This window comes from Calonectris borealis, chromosome 5 (assembly GCF_964195595.1).
Source record: "Calonectris borealis chromosome 5, bCalBor7.hap1.2, whole genome shotgun sequence".
Classification (NCBI taxonomy): domain Eukaryota; kingdom Metazoa; phylum Chordata; class Aves; order Procellariiformes; family Procellariidae; genus Calonectris; species Calonectris borealis.
In genome coordinates this window covers 17,468,243-17,489,204 of record NC_134316.1, presented here as the reverse complement: position 1 = coordinate 17,489,204, position 20,962 = coordinate 17,468,243, and the positions used below count along the sequence as shown (strand labels likewise).

The following is a 20,962-nucleotide window of genomic DNA, read 5'->3' as shown; positions in this document are numbered from 1 at the left end:
TGCATCCAAGTAAGAGTAGGTGGCTTGAATTCCCACCAATTTCTTATGCTCAAAATCCTGTTATGGTGAAAAAAACCCCTGTATGCAAAGATGAGAGTTTATCAGTAGTATATTTAAAATTATAACAACCTTACCCAAGAATTATTAGTCTGGTTACGATATTAAGATTTACAATTCAGATTATGCATAGCATCGTGGTTTAACCCTAGCCAGCAATTAAACACCACACAGACGCTCACTCAGTCCCCCCCCTTCCGGTGGGATGGGGGAGAGAATCAGGAAAGTAAAAGTGAGAAAACTCGTGGGTTGAGATAAGAACAGTTTAATAATTGAAATAAAGTAAAAAAGTAGTAATAATAATAATAATAATTATAGAATATACAAAGCAAGTGATGCACAATGCAATTGCTCACCACCCACCAACCGATGCCCAGCCAGTCCCCGAGCAGCGATTGCTGCCCCAACTCCCCCCAACTCCCCCCAGCTTATATACTGAGCATGACGTCATATGGTATGGAATATCCCTTTGGTCAGTTTGGGTCAGCTGTCCTGGCTGTGCTCCCTCCCAGCTTCTTGGCAAAGCATGGGAAGCTGAAAAGTCTTTGACTATATAAACACTACTTAGCAACAACTAAAACATCAGTGTGTTATCAACATTATTCTCATACTAAATCCAAAACACAGCACTGTACCAGCTACTAGGAAGAAAATTAACTCTATCCCAGCTGAATCCAGGACAATCCAGTTAAAATTAATTTACACAAACTTTTTAGTATCTTCCCCATTCTCTGGTGTTTTACTCACCCTTTCTCTGCCTCACTGGTTCCTCAGGTCAATGGCTTCAGCCCTAAGGGAAGGGGAGGGCAGGACAGCCACATCCTGCGTCCTTGCTGGGAGGAGTACAAGGGTGGTGGGTGCAATCTCTGTGCTCTGGGGTCTGCTTGGGGTCATTTTGGTACATTTGCTCGCATGCTCTACCCCTTGCTCTTCCTTCATCTGTTCACAAGTCCACATTACACCTGACTTTACTACCTGTGCTGTGTTTTACATACACTGGGTACTCAGTCTCTGTACTCCTAGTTATCCCCCAAACTGGTTTTACCCAGCTCCCAAGGCTGCAATCCTTTGATGACCAGTAACTGAGCACTGGTAAGCTGTTTATAGCTCTGAGGCCTCCAGTGTCATCCTGTGCCTGTACTCTCAAATCCCCTGCTATCATCCCGCCATGCCTGTACTCCTTCATTTTTCATTCTAGGGCCATAGACACTTCACTCTATGCAGAATAACTACTTGTTCTTAATATTTCCTAGTTATATCTATATTTGTAACAATATGTAAATGGTATACCATACAATCATATAAAGCTAAGGAAAAATTTAAACGAATTAGGTAATAGCACCTGATTGCTGGATAATTACTCTTACAAACAGTATTAACCAAAACCCCAGGCAGGCCAGGACAAGTCCAAGCAAAGCCTGGCAAGTGCAGAGACCCGAGGCCTGCGCTGTTAGTTTAACACAAAGCAGGTAGCTGTGTTACAGACACCACCACTGCTGTGTTTGCAAGGCTAAATGTTATGCTGGCCCGTGTCTGCCTTCATGCTGAACAAGAGCTATCAGATTAGCCCTGCCTCAAGTGTAATGTAGGGGTCTCCTTGTTGTAGGGCAGCTGAAGGACATGGGGAGGGAAGTGAGGGGAGTTTCAGTTCCCTTCCTCCAGATATAGCCTTGGATGACAGTGGGAAAAGAACAAAACATACCCCAAACATCTCCTTCCAGAAATGGTGTGTGAGCTGGGGAGGCTGTTGCATTCTTGGGACGTGGTACTCGGAGCACTTGGAGGCTGCTGGGCTACAGCCGATGGCATGGCCCTCGTGCACTCAATGAAACAGGGTTTTCCGCCTGGTCTCCCAAACCTGGGTTCACCACAAGTGCAGCTGTAAGTCCCTTCCCCGCGCTCGTTAGCTGTGTCAGCTGTGCCAATGGCTAATGAACCCGGTCGTTAATTGCGCCCGAGCTGCGCCTCTGGCTCATTTATATCCACACAGTGCCCATCACACCAAATGGGAATAGCTCAGGGGCCTGAAGCCCTGCCTTTCTGCCCAGCCTTCCCCGTTCTGCTGTGAGTGCCCTCGAGGTGGTCTGTGGGAGGCAAGGAGCCCCGCTGCCTCCCGCCCTGCATTTCTTGGGAAGGAGGAGAGCAGGACCTGCTGGTGGAGCAGGTGCCGCAGCCAAGCCGGCAGCATCCACCTCCCGCACGAACAAACGGCGCTGGTGGGTGGGAGGGATAAAACGTTAGTCTGCAGCAGGGAGAGTGGGAGGCTGTGAAAAAGATCTGGTGCGGAGAGGAAACGCGAAGAGCGAGCATAATAGGGAAAATCTGTTTGGTGTTGCTTGTGGCGACGAGAGCAGGATTGGGAGAGTAGGACTTGGTGGATGTGGGGGGAGAGATGAGAACGGGCCGCATAACAAATGGCGCAGCGCATCGCGGACGTAGGCAGGGAGCAAGCTGTCTGCTGCTCTTTTGTGCTAAGTGTGGTGCCTGCCTCTTCTTCAACACTGTCTCTGGCAAATCCTGCAGTGGAAAATCACAGCACAGTGTCAATACACCAGGAGCGATTGCCTGATGAAACAAGTCTGGCAGACGGCTCCCGGACGCCGATCTTGGCATTGGCAGGAAATCCCCTGGGGATGGCAGACACCCCTCTTCACCACCGCTCTGTCTTCCCACAGCTGGCATGCAGGTACCACCTCGACTGTTGTCCCTGCAGCCTCCCCAAGACGTTTTACAAACACAAACAGATCATATAGGAGATGCAGCGAGAGGGGAAGCACAAGCTGCGGCACGCCAGTTCTGTGTGGCAGCACTTTAGCCCTTGCACCTCCCTCCTATGGCCCTGTGGGCTCATTTTCCTGGAATATGGGAGAAAAACAGAATTCCCACATCCTGCTTCTGAATGGGGCACGTGTCTGTGAGAGCACCAAGATACTGAGGGTAGGAAAGAAGGGAGTCTCCTTCCCAAACTATGGATTAACAGCCCGCAAAAGATGATGTACCTGATGTGAGGGATTCTCTTGATCTTCAAATCTCTTCCAGAACCACATGGGGACAACCTTCCTCCTACTATGCTGTATTTCTATGTATATGTCTCCATCTACTCCAAAATGGTTTACAAGGCAGCGAGCAATATTTAGTCTTACAGCTGCCACAGGTGCATCTGGGACCTCAGTTTCTTCCACATTTCTTGACGTAAACTGAGGATCATTCTACTAAAATCAATTATGTCAGTTTTTCAACTGGTGCAAATTGGTGTGACTCTAGGGACTTTAATACATAGCTAAGGATGTCGCCTCTTTAAGCTCTCTTATCCCTAAAGGTTTTACTGTTGCTTTGCTGAATGCCCGTTCTTTAACAGCAGTTAACAGTAGGAGTGATAGCAGCTAAGACTGACCCTATCGATGCTGCACCATGTAATCCTATTTCAGGAAGACAAGAACCCTGTACAGTCAGATAGGGTGCCTTATGAATTATCTCTGTGTGGATGTTGGGCCACAAAGCCACCCAAACAGATGGAGGTGAGTGCAGGAAGGAGCCAGGAAGATGATGTAGTGCACGTGCATCTCTTTCACTGGGAGTCCTGCCATCAATGCTTGTGAGTTGTTCATACACTTGTCTATACAGACAGTGTCTATTTAGTCAAAAAACACCATCAAGAACCATGTATGAGAGTTAACAGGAGCTTTTAGGAACACAAAGCTGGAAGGGGGCTGTCCTTTCGACTGTGAAAGGGGAGACAGTGCTTTGCACCAGTCTGATAAAATCACACTTGGTTTTAATTTCACAGAGGGCACACAAGATCTGGCTGAGGCTGCGTTAGCTTCACAAGCCGTTTGACTGCTCCCAACGTGATTCCTGATGCCGTGACACCATTTCATCTCCTTCCAAAAAACACAACTGTAGGGAAGAAAGGGGCAACTGTGCTCCTTCTGGTACCTGTTGCCAAGGCATGTCTGTTGAAAGCGGTTACTGGCCGGTCCTCAAGCTGTCCTATGTCCTACCTGGGTGCCTGCCACCACCCTCTGGGTCAGGCAATCTGCTTATTGGGTGCTCCCTATCTACTTTGTCCTTTGTAAAAGGACAGCACTTGAAATACCTACAATTTTCTAGACCCTCATTATACTTTTTCCACAAATCTCAGCTGACAGTATGCTCGTGTATTTGCCATCCAAATACCTCACCTGCCCATCCAGCTACATCCTCCTTCTGACCACTGATGGATACATGTGTGAGAAGTCAGCTACTCACACGGGCTATCTAAGTCTGTTGAATTGGCAATACGTGGTTGAAAGTCTTCAGGTTCAAGAGCAGATTTGATCCTCCTGCTCTGTTTTGAGCTGCACGAAACTCAGGAAGATTTGCTGCTAGATTAATGCTAAAAATGATAGAAGGTTTCTGGTGGAGAAAGGAGATTTCTTTCTCTGTTGAAGACAGCTTTTCACATTCCCAGTGCTGTCTCCATTAGAAGCTTCAGTCTCCCGTGACCCTGCACTGTTGATCCAACTCTTCCCATCTCTTGTTTGCTTACTTACGGTAAATTACAACCATTTCTGCTTTGTTTGCAAGAGAGTTAATCATTTTATCTGCTATTCTGGCTGACAACCACCTATTAAGCAGGAGTCTTCCATTGTAATACAAATGTCTCTCTCTGCTGGCAAATCTTAGGTCTTTCCTTGGCTTTCAGTCAAATAAAAAAGGCATTCTTTGCTAGCTGAATTTAAAACATTTTCCTTGCTTCCTCTTAAGCAAGTATCATGGTCAATATCAATAGTTTTTGATAATGGCATAGAATGAAGACTCTTGCTAAAAAGAAATCATATACTAAGCTGGTACAAATGGAAATAAATCATGTCATGCAGTTTCATGTCTTCTTTAATCAGTAATAGCAAGCAGAATTCATATGTCACTTCAGCTAGTAATTGTTGGGTTAACTATTTTTCCTATGAAGAGCGTACTGTTTGTATCTCTATCAAAAATCAAGATGAGGAAGGGACGGTTGAATTCAACGGTTGGAGGAAGAGACACTGTCATTATTTCAGCAGCAGTTGCTGCCGCCGCCTCAGTACCTCTCTCATCAACATCCAGAGCAGCCTTATGAACAACCTAGGAAGAAAGAAAACAGACAATCATTCTGGGCAGACAACAGCCATCTGAGAGATGAATCAGATCCTTTTAAAGCGGCCCTGCTTTGGAAGATCCACTGAGAAGTGAGTAGGGGCAGCAGAGATGTGAGCTGTGTTGTTGTAGTCATGGTTGCTTTAAATGAGGACCAGGACAGAGCCACAGAAATCTCCTCAAAAAAAAAAGTCCCAGACTATTTTCCCTCTGTCCCAACGATTGGATGAAGGATGGAGGTTCCAGTTGTAAGAACTTGTCTGCACCTCCGAAACTGAGTCTCCAGAGTGGGAGGACAGGCTGTGGTGTGTCCGGGAGCATTAGCGGCTCCCCTTGAGGAGCCAGGGGTTGATGTTCCTCTCATGTTCCAGATACCCCCCAAGAGATCTCAGCTGATAGCAGTCTTAGAAAAAACAGATGTGCAGCAAACTAATCTGATCTCCACTGTCACTGATGGCCAAACTCCTCTTGTAAGCTTGCAGGCTGAGGCCAGGGTGAACCCAGCTGCAGGCAAGCTGGGAGCTGTGTTTAGCTGGTGTTTCCGGATGCTACCATAGAGTGGTTTTCCTGCATGTTTGTGAAAGAAAGGAAAGGGCTGACAGCCACAGACTTACTTTAGAAACCTTCAGGTCCGGGGTGCCAGTGATGCCAGACAGATCTGCCTGGTCGGTGAACACATCCACAATTCCCATCTTGCTAAGGATGTTCGTTATTTCATAGCTCCCAGAAATAGAAAATTTGGGGAAGTAGAGGCTCATCAGGCTGTTAGGTAGAAGAGAAACACAGAAGGTGGTGAGAAGGATCTTTCACTGAGGTAAATGATGCTGAGAAAACTGTGTAATTCCCATGAGTGTCAAGCCCCAGGGGGCTGGACCAGCCCTGAGTGTACCATGCGCACTAATTCAATTGCTGGTGATACAGGCACTATCATTCATAATAATAATAGTAATATCTGGTGTTTTTCTTTAGCAAATCTGAGAGCACTCTGCAAAGGAGGACAGTAAATAGAGCCCCTTTTTACAGACAGAGAATCATAGAATCATAGAATCATAGAATCATAGAATCATACAGGTTGGAAAAGACCTCTAAGATCATCAAGTCCAACCGTCAACCCAACACACCATGCCCACTACACCATGTCCCTAAGGGCCTCATCTACACGTCTTTTAAATATTTCCAGGGATGGTGACTCCACCACTTCCCTGGGCAGCCTGTTCCAAGGCCTGATCACTCTTTCAGTAAAGAAATTTCTCCTAATGTCCAATCTAAACCTCCCTTGGCGCAACTTGAGGTCATTTCCTCTCATCCTATCACTAGTTACTTGGGAGAAGAGACCAACACCCACCTCACTACAACCTCCTTTCAGGTAGTTGTAGAGAGCGATGAGGTCTCCCCTCAGCCTCCTCTTCTCCAGGCTAAACAGTCCCAGTTCTCTCAGCCGTTCCTCATCAGACTTGTGCTCGAGGCCCTTCACCAGCTTCGTTGCCCTGCTCTGGACACGCTCCAGCACCTCCATGTCCTTCTTGTAGTGAGAGGCCCAAAACTGAACACAGTATTCGAGGTGCGGCCTCACCAGTGCCGAGTACAGGGGCACGATCACCTCCCTGCTCCTGCTGGCCACACTATTTCTGATACAGGCCAGGATGCCGTTGGCCTTCTTGGCCACCTGAGCACACTGCTGGCTCATGTTCAGCCGGCTGTCAATCAGCACCCCCAGGTCCTTTTCCTCCGGGCAGCTTTCCAGCCACTCTTCCCCAAGCCTGTAGCGTTGCCTGGGGTTGTTGTGGCCGAAGTGCAGGACCCGGCACTTGGCCTTGTTGAACCTCATACAGTTGGCCTCGGCCCATCGATCCAGCCTGTCCAGGTCCCTCTTGCAGTGCCTTCCTACCCTCCAGCAGATCAACACTCCCGCCCAGCTTGGTGTCGTCTGCAAACTTACTGAGGGAGCACTCGATCCCCTTGTCCAGATCATTGATAAAGATATTGAACAAGACCGGCCCCAGTACTGAGCCCTGGGGAACACCACTCGTGACCGGCCGCCAACTGGATTTAACTCCGTTCACCACAACTCTCTGGGCCCGGCCGTCCAGCCAGTTTTTTACCCAGCGAAGAGTGCACCTGTCTAGGCCGTGAGCCGCCAGCTTCTCTAGGAGAATGCTGTGGGAGACAGTGTCAAAGGCCTTACTGAAGTCCACGTAGACCACATCCACAGCCTTTCCCTCATCCACGAGGCGGGTCACCTGGTCATAGAAGGAGATCAGGTTGGTCAAGCAGGACCTGCCTTCCATGAACCCATGCTGGCTGGGCCTGATCCCCTGGTTGTCCCGGACATGGCTCGTGAGCACCCTCAAAACCAACCACTCCATGATCTTCCCCTGCACCGAGGTCAGGCTGACCGGCCTGTAGTTCCCCGGATCCTCCTTCTGGCCCTTCTTGTAGATGGGCGTCACATTGGTGAGCCTCCAGTCGTCCGGGACTTCCCCAGTTAACCAGGACTGCTGGTAAATGATGGAGAGCGGCTCGGCAAGCTCCTCCGCCAGCTCCCTCAGTACCCTCGGGTGGATCCCATCCGGCCCCATAGACTTGTGAGCGTCCAGGTGGCGTAGCAGGTCATTAACTTCATCCTCTTGAATTATGGGGGGTTTATCCTGCTCATCGTCCTTGTCTTCCAGCTCAGGGGCCTGAGTACCCTGAGGATAACCACTCTGACTACTAAAGACTGAGGCAAAGAAGGCATTGAGTACCTCAGCCTTTTCCTCATCTTTGGTGGCAACGTACCCCGCCGCATCCAATAGAGGATGGAGATTCTCCTTGGTTCTCCTTTTGTCATTAACATACTTGTAAAAGCATTTTTTGTTGTCTCTCACGACAGTAGCCAGGTTGAGTTCTAGCCGGGCTTTTGCCTTTCTAATTTCCTCTCTGCACGACCTAACGAGATCCCTGTACTCTTCCTGAGTTGCCTGCCCCGTCTTCCACAAGTGATAAACTCTCCTTTTTTTCCTGAGTCCCAGGCAGAGCTCCCCGTTCAGCCAGGCCGGTCGCCTTCCCCGCCCATTCTTCTTGCGGCACATGGGGACAACCCACTCCTGTGCCTTTAAGACTTCCTTCTTGAAGAACGTCCAGCCTTCCTGGACCCCTTTGCCCTTCAGGACTGTCTCCCAAGGGACCCTCTCGACCAGTGTCCTGAGCAGGCCAAAGTCCGCCCTCCGGAAGTCCATGGTAGCGGTTTTGCTGGCCCCCCTCTTTACTTCACCAAGTATCGAGAATTCTACCATTTCATGGTCGCTAAGCCCAAGCCGGCCTCCGACCACCACATCTCCCACCAGCCCTTCTCTGTTCGTGAACAGCAGGTCAAGCGAGGCACCTCCCCTAGTGGGCTCGCTTACCAGCTGCGTCAGGAAGTTATCCTCCACACACTCCAGGAACCTCCTCGACTGTTTCCTCTCTGCCGTGTGGTATTTCCAGCAGACGTCCGGAAAGTTGAAATCCCCACGAGAACAAGGGCTAGCGACTGGGAGGCTTCTGCCAGCCTCTGGTAGAATATTTCGTCTGCCTCCTCATCCTGGCTAGGTGGTCTATAACAGACCCCCAGCAGGATATCTGCCTTGTTGGCCTTCCCCCTCATCCTTACCCACAAGCACCCGACCTCGTCATCACTACCATTGAGCTCTAGACAGTCAAAGTACTCCCTAACATACAGGGCTACTCCATCGCCTCTCCTTCCTCGCCTGTCCCTTCTGAAGAGCTTATAGCCATCCATTGCAGCACTCCAATCGTGCGACTCATCCCACCACATTTCCGTGATGGCGACTAAGTCATAGCTACCCCGCTGCACAATGGCTTCCAGCTCCTCCTGTTTGCCGCCCATGCTGCGTGCATTGGTGTAGATGCACTTGAGCTGGGCTGCCGATTTCGCCCCCGACATTGGCGTGCCGCCCCTAGGCTCTTCTCTAGAGAGCCTGGTTTTATCCCCTTCCCCCTTCGAAACTAGTTTAAAGCCCTCTTGATGAGCCCGACCAACTCACACGCGAGAATCCTTTTCCCCCTGTGAGACAGCTGAACTCCATCCGTCGCCAGCAGGCCCGGTGCCGTGTAAACCTCCCCGTGGTCAAAGAAGCCAAAATTCTGCTGATGGCACCAGCCCCTGAGCCACGTGTTGATCCGATGAGTTTTCCTGTTCCCTTCAGTATTCCGCCCTGCCACTGAAGGGACCGAGGAAAACACTACCTGTGCTCCCGATCCTCCCACCAGTCGCCCCAGCGCCCTGAAGTCCCTTTTGATCCCTTCGGGACTTCTCTCTGCAGCCTCCTCACTGCCAGCCTGTATAACCAGTAGCGGGCAGTGATCGGAGGCCTGCACGAGACTAGGGAGCTTCCTAGTAATGTCCTTCACCCGGGCCCCAGGGAGGCAGCAGGCTTCCCTGTGGGATGGGTCTGGCCGACAAATTGGGCCCTCCGTCTCCCTCAGAAGGGAATCACCTACGACAATTACCCTCCTTTTCTTCTTAGCGGAGGCAGTCGTAATTTGTGGGGCTGGCTGCCTTGCCTCAGGCAACCCCCTGGATGGGCCTTCATCTGCGTCCCCGTTCGTCCGGCCCTCAAGTTCCAGAGCCCCATATCTGTTGTGTAGGGGCAACTGGGAAGGTTGAGGTGAGGGAGGCCGGGCGGGGGTTCGCCTGGCACCCCGAGCAGGGACCTGTGTCCATTCCCTTCCATCGCCTGGGTCTCCTCCTTCTGCCTGGCGGCAAGAGGGCAGGGGTTCCTCTGCTTCTTGTGGAGCCTCCGTGTGCTGCCCTTGCCTCAGGGACGGTAGGGTGCGGCTCCACCAATCTATCTCCCTCTTACACTCCCTGATACTCTGAGGTGCGGAGGTGACAGCCCATGTCGCTCAAGCAGGTAGAGACCTGAAGTGGGGCACAGACAGAGTCTGCTGGGAGAGAAGTGTAGCAAACCCCAGCACTTCAAAACAAAGCAGTGTTTTTGGCATAGCTGTGGCATTTGGCATGGCTCCATGGATGGTCTGTGCCTGGCTGGCTGCACCTTTGGGCACCCTACCCTCTAATTTTCTTCCTCCCGTGGGCTGGCCACAATCGAGTTTGCCTTTGACTGTGAGCTATCTGTAGGCAGCTATTCTGTTGGATTTCCCTTCATGCACTGTCTAGGGATCCTCGGAGTCTCCAAGTCACCTACTGCAGTGATTACCCTTTAGGTAGCTCAAGTCTTTTGCTGTCTTGCCCAGAGATATCTTAGGTTGAAGAGCAAAATGGGTGGAATCCAAACCCCACTGCTGTAGCCTTATGTGATACTGCCTGGTGCACTAGAACATGATGGGACCAAGTGTATTAGCACTGGCATCAACATAATAGTAGAACCGAAATTGCCATGAAGAACTTATTCTTATGTTGATCTTGAAGGAACTTGCACCAGGAATTCATTTAGATAAGGATTTTCCTGATTTTGTAGCTGAGAATTATACATTTTCATTTTTCATATTTGAGGTATTATGCTATTAGCTCATATCCAATTTGCTACCCATTATGTTTTTATTAACTGTGCTGGCATTTCTATAATGATGCACCAAGAATCATGGGTGTGAACTGCACAGCCTTATTAGTTGTGAATCAGGGCAGAGCTTGGTAAATTAGGCACATATTAACTTGATGTTACTCATCTACTGGTGCTAAGATCTCTTCCCTCCCAGACAAACAAGGTTGTAAAATGTGTTAGCTGATGTTAGAGTCAATGGTAGGAGCTAACAGAACCTCATTAGATTTTTATAGTTTCAAAAACAAAATGCCAGAAAATCAGGACACCACAATTAATCACTAGCCTGTTCTAACAACCACTGTGTGCTGCAATGGTTCTTGTAAGGAAGATATTGTGTAGGACATATTATGTATGTATGCATTACTACAAACTGTTGAAGTTATGGTTTATTTAAGGTTTAGACATATGTCTGAGTCACGGTGTGTCAGTGACATATGAGAGGTAAAACACATTAGCTGAAACCTCACTATAACAGATTTGCCTTAGAATTGCCACCTTCCCACTGAGTCAATGGGCTGTTTTAGAAACGCCAATCTAGGCTTGCTATTTGGAACTCCCGGGAGCCCATCAGAATGGTTTCTGCTCTGCTGGGGGGAGCGGCAAATCACTCAGGCATCAACAAGAGAATAGTTAAATACCAACCAGCTGCAAGATTTTTACAGCTAGGGCACACAAGCCAAAAATAACCCACTCAGTTCCCAGAATCAGCAAGTTCACAGTGTTTGCATTCCCAAAAAAGAAAAAAGACTATAAATCTAGGTGCTGCTGCAGCTGACTGGCAGAAGATTACCTCTGGAAGAGATGGTCTGACCATTCCTGGACGGTTTCCTTGACCAGAGTTTGCTCTAACTGCTTCATTTTCCCTTTTGCTGGCAGAACTAGAAATGCAGTAGCACTCCCGTTATAATGAAGCCGTACCACAGTGCATGACAGCTCCTCATCAAAATAGAAGTCGAATCTGCCCATCTGGTGCATCATAGAGACTTTCACAGTAGTTTCAGCATCCACAAAGAACTCCCTTTCTTCGGTATGCTCCGGTTTAAAAGGTTTTTCCCAGTTGCCTGATACAGAGAAGGAGAATGCAACTGAATATCCCATGTCCCATCCCATCATAAATTGAATTTTATATAACCAGTAATAATATTCATCCATTCCTCCATTTGTTAAATTCAGAATTTTCAAACATAACATTTTAAAATGTGTATCACAGTAAGACAAGAATCTTTTACCTGGTCAAAAGAGTGCATTAGATTCCAGTTTCACTTTATTTTTCAGATTCCAATAATGAACTAATTAGGTGTTTTCTTTGTACCTACCATTACTTTTCTGTTCAGGTAATCTAAGTAGCCTTTCTGTTAAGTTGTCATTTAAGGGCTTACCTGACATCATCTATGTACTCATATACTGTATGCATTTCATTTCTATTGACTTTAATCATAAGCTTCAATTTGTAGATAAAATTAATGTAGGATCTCATATCTGAGTGCTGTTGTGTCAGGTTTAAGAGCACATCATCTAACCCACATCAGAAATTCACCGTGTTTCCACTTTATTTCTTAAAATGTCCTCTCCTGCTCATCACTAGCTTCTTCCATATATAAATATGTTACTGTGTACACATAAAGGACTCTGACAGGGAAAAAACCAGAGTATGTAGTAAATTAGGCCACTGAATCATGCATACTTTTAAAGAGAGGCATTAAAAGGATTAGGTCATGCATGCTTCTCAGCGCCTTCACTGAAAATTAGAAGAACATGGGGCAATTGGGGTTAGGAGTAAACCCCTGAAAGTGAGGTCAGGCTGCATGGGAGGCTGCGGCTTGGAGCAGAGCTCCCCTGGCTGCCACAGAGAGAACCAAGCTTGTGTGGCCCCGGCTGCCTCCCTGTGCCAAGCGGGGTCCTGCCACCTCTCCACCACCTCCAGTGTGCCATTAGGAGCTCTTCTGGCCCAGCAAAGAGCATTTGAAATTTTCCTCAGGGCAATTACCAACATGAGGTAGCTGACATTAGATCAGTTGATAAGGGTGAATAATGTGAATACGAATCCTAGAGCACTTACCTTTAAAGAAAACAAAGCTAGCCAGAAGCATTACAGTCTGTGGATCCATATCCTTGACCAAATCAGTAATTTTCCCATGTGTTTTCCTCTCTATATAATCATTGATCTGCTTCTCAGCCTCTGTGGGATTCTTAAAGTCAGTAGTAAAAGCCTCCAGCTGATATAGAGCTTTGGCATCATCTAAAAACTTTTTCAGAGGTTTCAGCTTCTCTGTTAGAAAGATGGCATTCCCTATGTTGAGCTGGACCCCGCTCTCGGGATGGCTCAGCATGTGGATAAGGTTGTGGAAGCCTTCATGTATCTCTTTCTCCTGAATCTCTGTGAGGTTGAAGGTGAGTCCTTCCAGAATCTGAGTCTGAGTGGTTGATCTAGCCCCCAGGGCCAGCATCGCAAATGCAGTGGAGATGCTTACAGGAGAGAAGAAAATGTTCTTATTAGGTGCCTCCAGTGTAACCTCTTTAAAAAATTGAAATGCAAAGTCAGCATTGTTTGGCACTAGTTTGAGGCAAGCGATCGCTTCACCTGCATGATGCATGTGGTGTTTAGGTTCATTTGGATCATGTCCATTGTGGTGGTTGGGTGGGAGCTGACCATGGGCAACAACATGAAGCCCAGCCAGTAGCAAACTTATGTAGAACGTGGTCTTCATCTTCTTGTATTAAAATCCTATGGAAAAAAGGAGAAGCTATTACTAAGGTAAGTAAATTAATTAAGTAGAAGTAGTTATTCAGACATTCCCACTGAATAAGAAATCTTATGTCTTTCTTTTGTCCTCAGTTTCCGTGTTCTCCAACTCTTGCCAGATGTTTTTTTATTTTCCCAGGCCTCCTGGCAAGTTGCCGCCAACTTTTTCTGCCACCCTCACCCTAAATACCTGCAAAGACAAAATTCAGCAAGGATTAGCTGAATACACAGCACCCTCAGCAGTCCAGAGAACAGAGCATATCCCATCAGAAAACATACTATGGCTAATCACTGGAGGCCTGCGATACTACTGTGCTTTTGACACTAATGGTCTAAGATAATTCCTGGAAAGTGCATCACAGAAGAAGTCTGGATGTTTTGTGAGTAAAGGAAGAAAGGAAATTCATGCAAGTGGGCAGCAATCAATAGCTACATACAAGCAGAATTTGAGCAAACAGGCATGAAGGAGATCTTTAAATAAACTTTTGGTCAGATTGATAAGGCAACCTATTTCAAGAGACGACAAATGGTGGTGGCTGTTTTTCAGCAGCATACGGAATATAAAGCCCTCTGTCTCTAAGAAATCGGTGCTTTTTCCTTCTGAATAAAGATGATGTAACACTTTAAATAAGAACCTGAAATAATGTGTTGTCTCTTAACAGACAAACCAAACCATTGGAGTGGGTTCATTTTCAGCACAGCAGAAGGAGTCAATGTCATTAACAAAAACAAGGCCTTATTTTTATCAGATGTTCTACTGGTCAAAGGGCAATACATTTATCTTAACCTGTTATGCTTGGCTGTGGGATCTACATTCCTTTGCAGAGCTGATACTCTGCACTGTATAAGCTCTTACAAAGGGACCTTGGAAATGCAGATGTGAATGTCCCAGTGAGCCTCATTTCTGAGGAGAAATCTAGGGCAAAGAAATGGTGAGAGAGTTGCAAAGGATTTGGGGAGATAATGAGCCAGATTTGCTAAAACTTGTGCAAGGAGAGGCATATTAAGCCAATTGCACCTTTCTGTTCTGGTGTGATTCAACTTGAGAAACTGTCGTCAGAAAGTGCTATGCTCACGGTCCTGCTTTCTCCATAACATCAGAGGGAGCAATTTGTATTAGTGGTTGAATATCCAGTTACAGTTAGACCTGCATAAGAATGACAAAACATTTTTGACCTATAATAAAATATTCCAACATTTACGTGTTTGATATAAGTATTTCTAAAAAGCAGGCCTGTTCGCAATAACACCTACTGTGTTGTTGACAAATGGAAGAACCATAAGGGTTCTTGGTAACTACATTTTCAATTACTATGCACAGTAGTTTTAAATTATAGTTTGGCCTCCTCCTCTGATTTTGACATTGAAATGATACTTCTCAATATATCTAGCTACTTGTAACTCAACATAAGAGCTCCAGTTCTGAATATTTAAAACCAGCTATCAGTAAGCCAATGTATTAGTCAGACTTTGAAAAGAAATCAACTCCCAAACAAAAGCATCAGAGCTAAGCCTCATCTATTTCCACATATCCAGCAGGCCGATTCAGAAGCTGCCTCTGGATAAATTATTCACTGTGAACTATTTACTCAGCTGCAGTCATAATTTATTAAGAATAACATAAATACCAAAGAATGAAACATTTCATTTTAAACATAAGTCACCACCTGTTCCCTATCTCATCACATTTAATATTTATTACAAAACACAGCATATAGATGGACTTTTCTATATACACATTGAACTGCCAATTTCTTTTTATTTGGAATGCAAAGTAGACATGGAATTTAACTGACCTGGCCTCAAAATTATGGCTAATGAATATAGCATGGTTTTGCTGTAAGAGTTGTGTAAAATATTGGTTACAGTATTCTGAAGATTTTTTTCCTATCCTGATATTTTTGCCCTATGGAGTTATTTTAGCATTTTGTGGTTAATTTATGTACTTTCATGGAATTAATTTCATTTTATTACAGCTATGAATTCACAGACAATTAAATACAATCTGAATCTGAATCATCCTCCTGTTACTCAGCACTGGCCAACAACAAACAGTCAAGACTCATGAGTCAGCCCTCACAAAAATCTTGATATTGGTTGATTTTAAAATCTTAGGATTATAAAAGACACAGAAGCTGCAGTTTGTAGAGGTCTTATTTGTTGTTTAAGCCTTGAAGATACAAGTGGCCAACTATATTAGGCCCTTCTTTGAAATGTTAAGGTACTTTTATAATAGAATTTGCATCCTGTAAGCCTTTAGAATATGATTGGGAATTGTTACTTCATACTTGATATTTACTATTCCATTTGATATTATTGTGGCTTCTAGGTTAGCAAGTGATAGCCAGTGATAAACTGACAACAGACACCCTTTCAGTATGAAGTAGAAGATGCAGATTCTCATATGGTTTTAATGATTGAGGGATTTTCCTACCAAGCATACTTGCCAACAATTTATTAAAAAGCAAAGAGCTGAGAACCTGTGCTAAAAAGCCCTTAGGGAATTAGCCCCTTACCTGAAAGGGCTAATTTTGCAGGAAGCTTCCTATCTTAAGACTTTACTCATATACTCTCCAGAAAAACAGTTTGTCCATAAACATGGGACTAGAAGTGAAAAGTTCTTCAATTTTAATTCCAAACCTACACTGATTTGTTGAATAGCTTGGAAGGAAACCCGTTTAGCTCTCTGCCTCTTTTCTTCTCTTTGATTATGTTACGCAATGACAATATATTTGAGGTATTCAAGAAATGTTGCTTTTATGAAGAGCTTTCAATCAAACCAGACAATAGCACAAGAGCATGCCAACACCTGGAGGACAGTGTTCCTTTAAGCAATTTATCTGTAATAGATTTGGTGATAACACTTGTTGAATATATTACCTCTTCCCTATCACACAGTCTTCCCTACCATGCGACCCAGAATGGCAGTACTTATTTTGGACAGTATATCCTAGAAATAAAATGGTGAAAACTGGAATTAGCTGAAGTTATGCTAGAATAATTCCACCAGAAGACCTGGAAGTGAGCTGGCTGGAGTTTCCTGACTGACAGAACTTGCTTCTTTGTCGATATAACTAATTTGTCCACTTTAGGGCTGATTTTTATCTCTGTGATTTGGAGAGTCAATTCTGAAGACAATTTTCTGCCTTTAGAGTCTCATGTAATAGTCCAGGAGATGTATATTCATCCCATGCTACTCCCATAAGGATCCTCACCGATAATCTCATTTTAGACAACGTGAAAATTTGCAGTCCTCAAAAACATATGCAGGCATGAAATAGAAAAGCTGTTTGCTCACCAGATGGTGCTGCTTCCCTCCTGATTGCTTCTAAATGAGGAAATCTGAGAAATCCATTTCCTGAAAGCCACACTGTGAGGGCACTAGGCACGTCAAGACATAGCCCCACCACCACCAGTGGTATCTGCTGAACTAATCTCAGCTACTCAGGGCCATATCCAAAAAAAATCACCCAAGCACACAAGAAAGTCACAAAAGAAAGACTTGACTAGTCACATCTGTGTGTGAGAAAATGACCTCAAAAGCCTGCTGTCCAGGACCGCCTACTCAAAGGAGCACCACAAACTCACATGTGCTTTCCTGGCTGGCCTGAAAGCTCTCTGCGTACCTCATTGTATGTGCCTGGACATGCTCAGGGGCTTTTCCAGACTGATCAGCTAGACATTTACTTCTCCTGTGATTTAGAGTTTTGATGCCTCTGTGCCTCAGGCCCCTGAGAAGATTGCAAGCACAAGGCAAGGGCATTGGATTCTGCAGAGAATCCAACCACTGTGAGTTTTTCATTAAAAGTAATTCCTTTTGCAGCAGAAACATGGAAGCCAAGTTTACACTGTCCTTTAGAAATGTATGTGACTGTTCACAGAGCTGTTCCCAGTGTCATCTATCTTCTGTAAGACAACTTAGCATTGGAGAGCTCACCTGGGAAGTGCACTCTCCAAGAGTGGCATCACTCACTTCTAGGCCTCCTTTTACCTGGAAACAAGTTAACATGAGCTCTCACTCTTCTACCAGGCCACCATCAGTACTTGCTGTTGCGCCTGAGTTACTGCACATACTCAGGGATGAAGCATCACTGAGGTCAGAGGATAAAAAAGAAGATAAAAAAGAACCAGTGCAGTCGTTAGGACAGTCTGGTGGGACAGAGGAAATTTTCTTCTCTCTGCAAAGCAGCGGCAGTCCCAAGAACACATCAGACCAGGTTCCCTGTTCCTACTTTCCAGTGTGCACCCGACCACTGCCTGGTCTCTGGCACCACGAACACGTTGGCCTCACTACGATCTTAGCTCCCCTGAGCGTGTGGAGAACATCATTTTCTCTCCTTCCCTCTCAATGATCCTGTAATCTGATGATTAGAGCAATAGTAAGATGGCTCGATGATCTTGACAGTTGGACTCGATGATCTTAGAGGTCTTTTCGAACCTTAATGATTCTATGATAATTATTCTATGTCTCATCTAAAAGGGAAGCAGACCTTAGATATCCCATTCCCTAAGCAAAGATATTTCTTGTAGACCTTGAATATAAAATCAGCAGAATTACTTAAAAAGCATCACCAATACATTAAAAAAAAGCTCTAAGCACCCATCCTCAGACTTTTAATGGAGCAGAGCCTATTTCCTCTAGCAGGAGGTAAATCTGGGAAAGACCCTCTTTTAGGTGCTTAGAATTTGCTGGCTCCAGAGATCACCTTGCTCCCCTGCAAGGCAACTAGACACCCCACTCTGGCTTTTAGATTCTTACTCCTGCCAGCCACCAGACAACGTGCAGGCAACTCCATGCCTAAATTGTGATGCCTATGCCCTTTATATCCAGCTGACGCAATAAAAGACTCTTTATCACTGGAACAATTGCTAAGACAGGTTTCAATATAAGATACAACCCTGGGAAAGACTTAAAATCAATTGCATGCAACAGGAGGATACACTTTTGAAGTCTCTATAGGAAACAAAAAAATCACTACTTACAGCAGCTTCCAAGGATCCTGCTGTCTTCACTAGGACTACCCTGCAGCTCCCTCTCTTATTTATACTGTTAAATAACATTATGAAAGCAAAGCGTCCTCTAGAAAACATTAACTAGGGCAGACAAGTGTTATTACTTTAGGAATGGTGCAGAGTAAACAGTGAAGACAATTTTTTGGGGGAGGCACCTGATTTTTGCTATATATGCGTGGCTGAACCCTGCCTTTGCTTACAACAGTCGTAAGAGTCCTTCTGCATTTCTGCAAATCCTTCTGCTGGGAATCCAGCCCCTCACTCTAGCAAATACTTCACATGTGTCATTAACTTCTGTAAACTGCATGAATTCATACAGTAGAAGTACTGAAATGAGTAAAATTAAACACACACATAATACTAGACAAGAGCCTAAGGAAAAGACAGCTGGATGCACGCTGCAGCCAGATCTCATCTTAGTATTTTGCACAGAGATATTTTGCTTCCTCTACACCAGACTTTTAATAGCTTTTATTTGGCATATTTGTTTTAAATGATCCGCTATTTCTTAATTATCTACGTTGCCATTAATAAGGGCCAATTTCTGGGGACATCACTAGTAAATTTAAAATTAAAGCAGTAGTACTGATGTTTGTAGTGGCTGAGGGTTGCTATAGGGATGGTGACATGATGGCAGAGATGAGCAGTCAGGAGCCCATGGTACCCAGCACACCCCAGCCGGATTGGTGTCACCCGGTACCTCATGCAGCAATGGATTGAAGGACAAACTGTTGCCCTGTGCTCTGCGAGTGTGGGCTGGCGCAAGGTGCAGGCACCGCCGAAATACAGGCAAGGGAGTGTCAGGCTGGTACACCAGAGCACGCTTTCACACAGAGGTGGACCCATGTGGTTGAGCCACCTGTGTTTTCCATGATCCCCCCTTAAAGCCAAAGTCCATGCAGGAGGCTGTGCTCCTGCAGCACGCGTGGAGGGAAAACCACAGGGGCTGTGCTAATGTGGGTATAACTGAGGGACTGGAAAAACCTCACAGGCCAGTGCCCAGCAGAACACTTTCCACTCAGGAGAAGCACCCCCTTGGGAGCTAGGAGATTGCAGGAGAAAACATGCTATACTTCATAGAATCATAGAATCATTTAGGTTGGAAAAGACCTCTAAGATCATTGAGTCCAAGTGTAAACCTAACACTGTGAAGTCCAGCACTAAACCATGTCCCTAAGCACCACATCTACACGTCTTTTAAATACCTCCAGGGATGGTGACTCAACCACTTCCCTGGGCAGCCTGTTCCAAGGCTTGACAACCCTTTTGGTGAAGAAAGTTTTCCTAATGTCCAATCTAAACCTCCCCTGGCACAACTTGAGGATGTTTCCTCTCATCCTACCACTTGTTACTTGGAAGAAGAGACTGACACCCACCTCGCTACAACCTCCTTTCAGGTAGTGATAGAGAGTGATGAGGTCTCCCCTCAGCCTCCTTTTGTCCTAAACAACCCCAGTTCCCTCAGCCACTCCTCATGACTTGTGCTCTAGACCCTTTACCAGCTTCATTACTCTTCTTCAGACATGCTCCAGCACTCAATGTCTTTCTTGTAGTGAAAATGTCTTTTCTTGTAGGAGAAGAATCTTTGTCCCTTCTTTAAGGGAAGAATCTTTTAGAAAGAAAAGCTTTACAGTAACGGGATAACTGTTTTGGTGGGCTTTTCCTCTGGGCCATTCCTCAGGGGTTAGGAGCAAATGGAAGCGTTTATTTTCCTCTGTTTTCCAGCACCTATCCTTGCACTTATGAAACTACCAGTAGGTGCAGCATGGAGGGTTCCATGCGCACAGGGCTGTCAGAGCTGCTGCAAATCCTTTCTTTCCTGGCTTCTCCTCTCTTTCTCCTCTGCGGGTGCCTTTCTCCTGTGCAAAGGTAAGCAGGGCAGTTCAGTATGAGTTTTGATCCAGGCTGCTAGAACATGTGTTTGAACTGTTTACCAGCTGGTAAAATAGCAGCTGGGCACATGCAGCCTGTTTCTCTTTAAAGCAACAAATTAAAACAGCCTCTGAAGTTACAGCCTCTTACCTAGAAGAGGTGCAGACTGAAGATGAATAATACGTGCACCAAGAGACAAATGAGAACACAATTAAAGAAAAAAAGTGCAGCTATGAGTAAAGTTACTGAGAAAAGTGAATAAAAAGACAATGGACTTAACATGACTTTGCTTAAGAGCAGTTTAGTCTTGCAGTTGAAGGTGCCCTTTACCTGCTGACGTTTCTGGGAGTGGGAGTGCAAGAGGGAAAATGAATGAAATAAGATCTAATCCGTATCAATCTCCAATGTTATATGCAATGTGACACCCAATTTCTTTTCCCTCGTGTATACAACAATTTCATCCAATCATGTAAATTATCCTAAAATTTGCAGAGACCCTGTTTCAATGTTTGATAGCAGAGTATGTTGCATATGAACTTGCAGGTCTCTTTTGATGCAGACAGCGGGCTTATGTAGCCACTTCTCTGATATTTTGAAAGACAGCTCATTAGCAACA

The 20,962-nt window shown here is 45.7% G+C and overlaps 1 protein-coding gene across 1 annotated transcript; it reads right to left on the bottom strand.

The window, feature by feature from the left end:
* Positions 1-4,911: 4,911 nt before the first annotated feature.
* On the bottom strand, positions 4,912-18,477 carry LOC142082759 (alpha-1-antiproteinase 2-like). The gene is made up of 5 exons (XM_075151182.1): positions 18,445-18,477; positions 12,778-13,443; positions 11,509-11,779; positions 5,787-5,934; positions 4,912-5,160 (listed from the first exon to the last, which is right to left on the bottom strand). The coding sequence occupies exons 2-5, from the start codon at positions 13,424-13,426 to the stop codon at positions 4,966-4,968; spliced, it is 1,263 nt and encodes a 420-aa protein (XP_075007283.1). The 5' UTR covers positions 13,427-13,443; positions 18,445-18,477; the 3' UTR covers positions 4,912-4,965.
* Between the last annotated feature and the right edge of the window lie 2,485 nt (positions 18,478-20,962).

What these genes read in the sequence shown, in the direction of transcription:
- LOC142082759 (XM_075151182.1), bottom strand. Translation starts at nt 13,426, where the DNA reads ATGAAGACCACGTTCTACATAAGTTTGCTACTGGCTGGGCTTCATGTT. An exon ending in TCAGACCATCTCTTCCAGAG is followed by an intron (nt 5,935 to 11,508) that starts GTAATCTTCTGC and finishes TCTACCTAACAG; the next exon opens with CCTGATGAGCCTCTACTTCC. An exon ending in CGGACCTGAAGGTTTCTAAA is followed by an intron (nt 5,161 to 5,786) that starts GTAAGTCTGTGG and finishes CTTTCTTCCTAG; the next exon opens with GTTGTTCATAAGGCTGCTCT.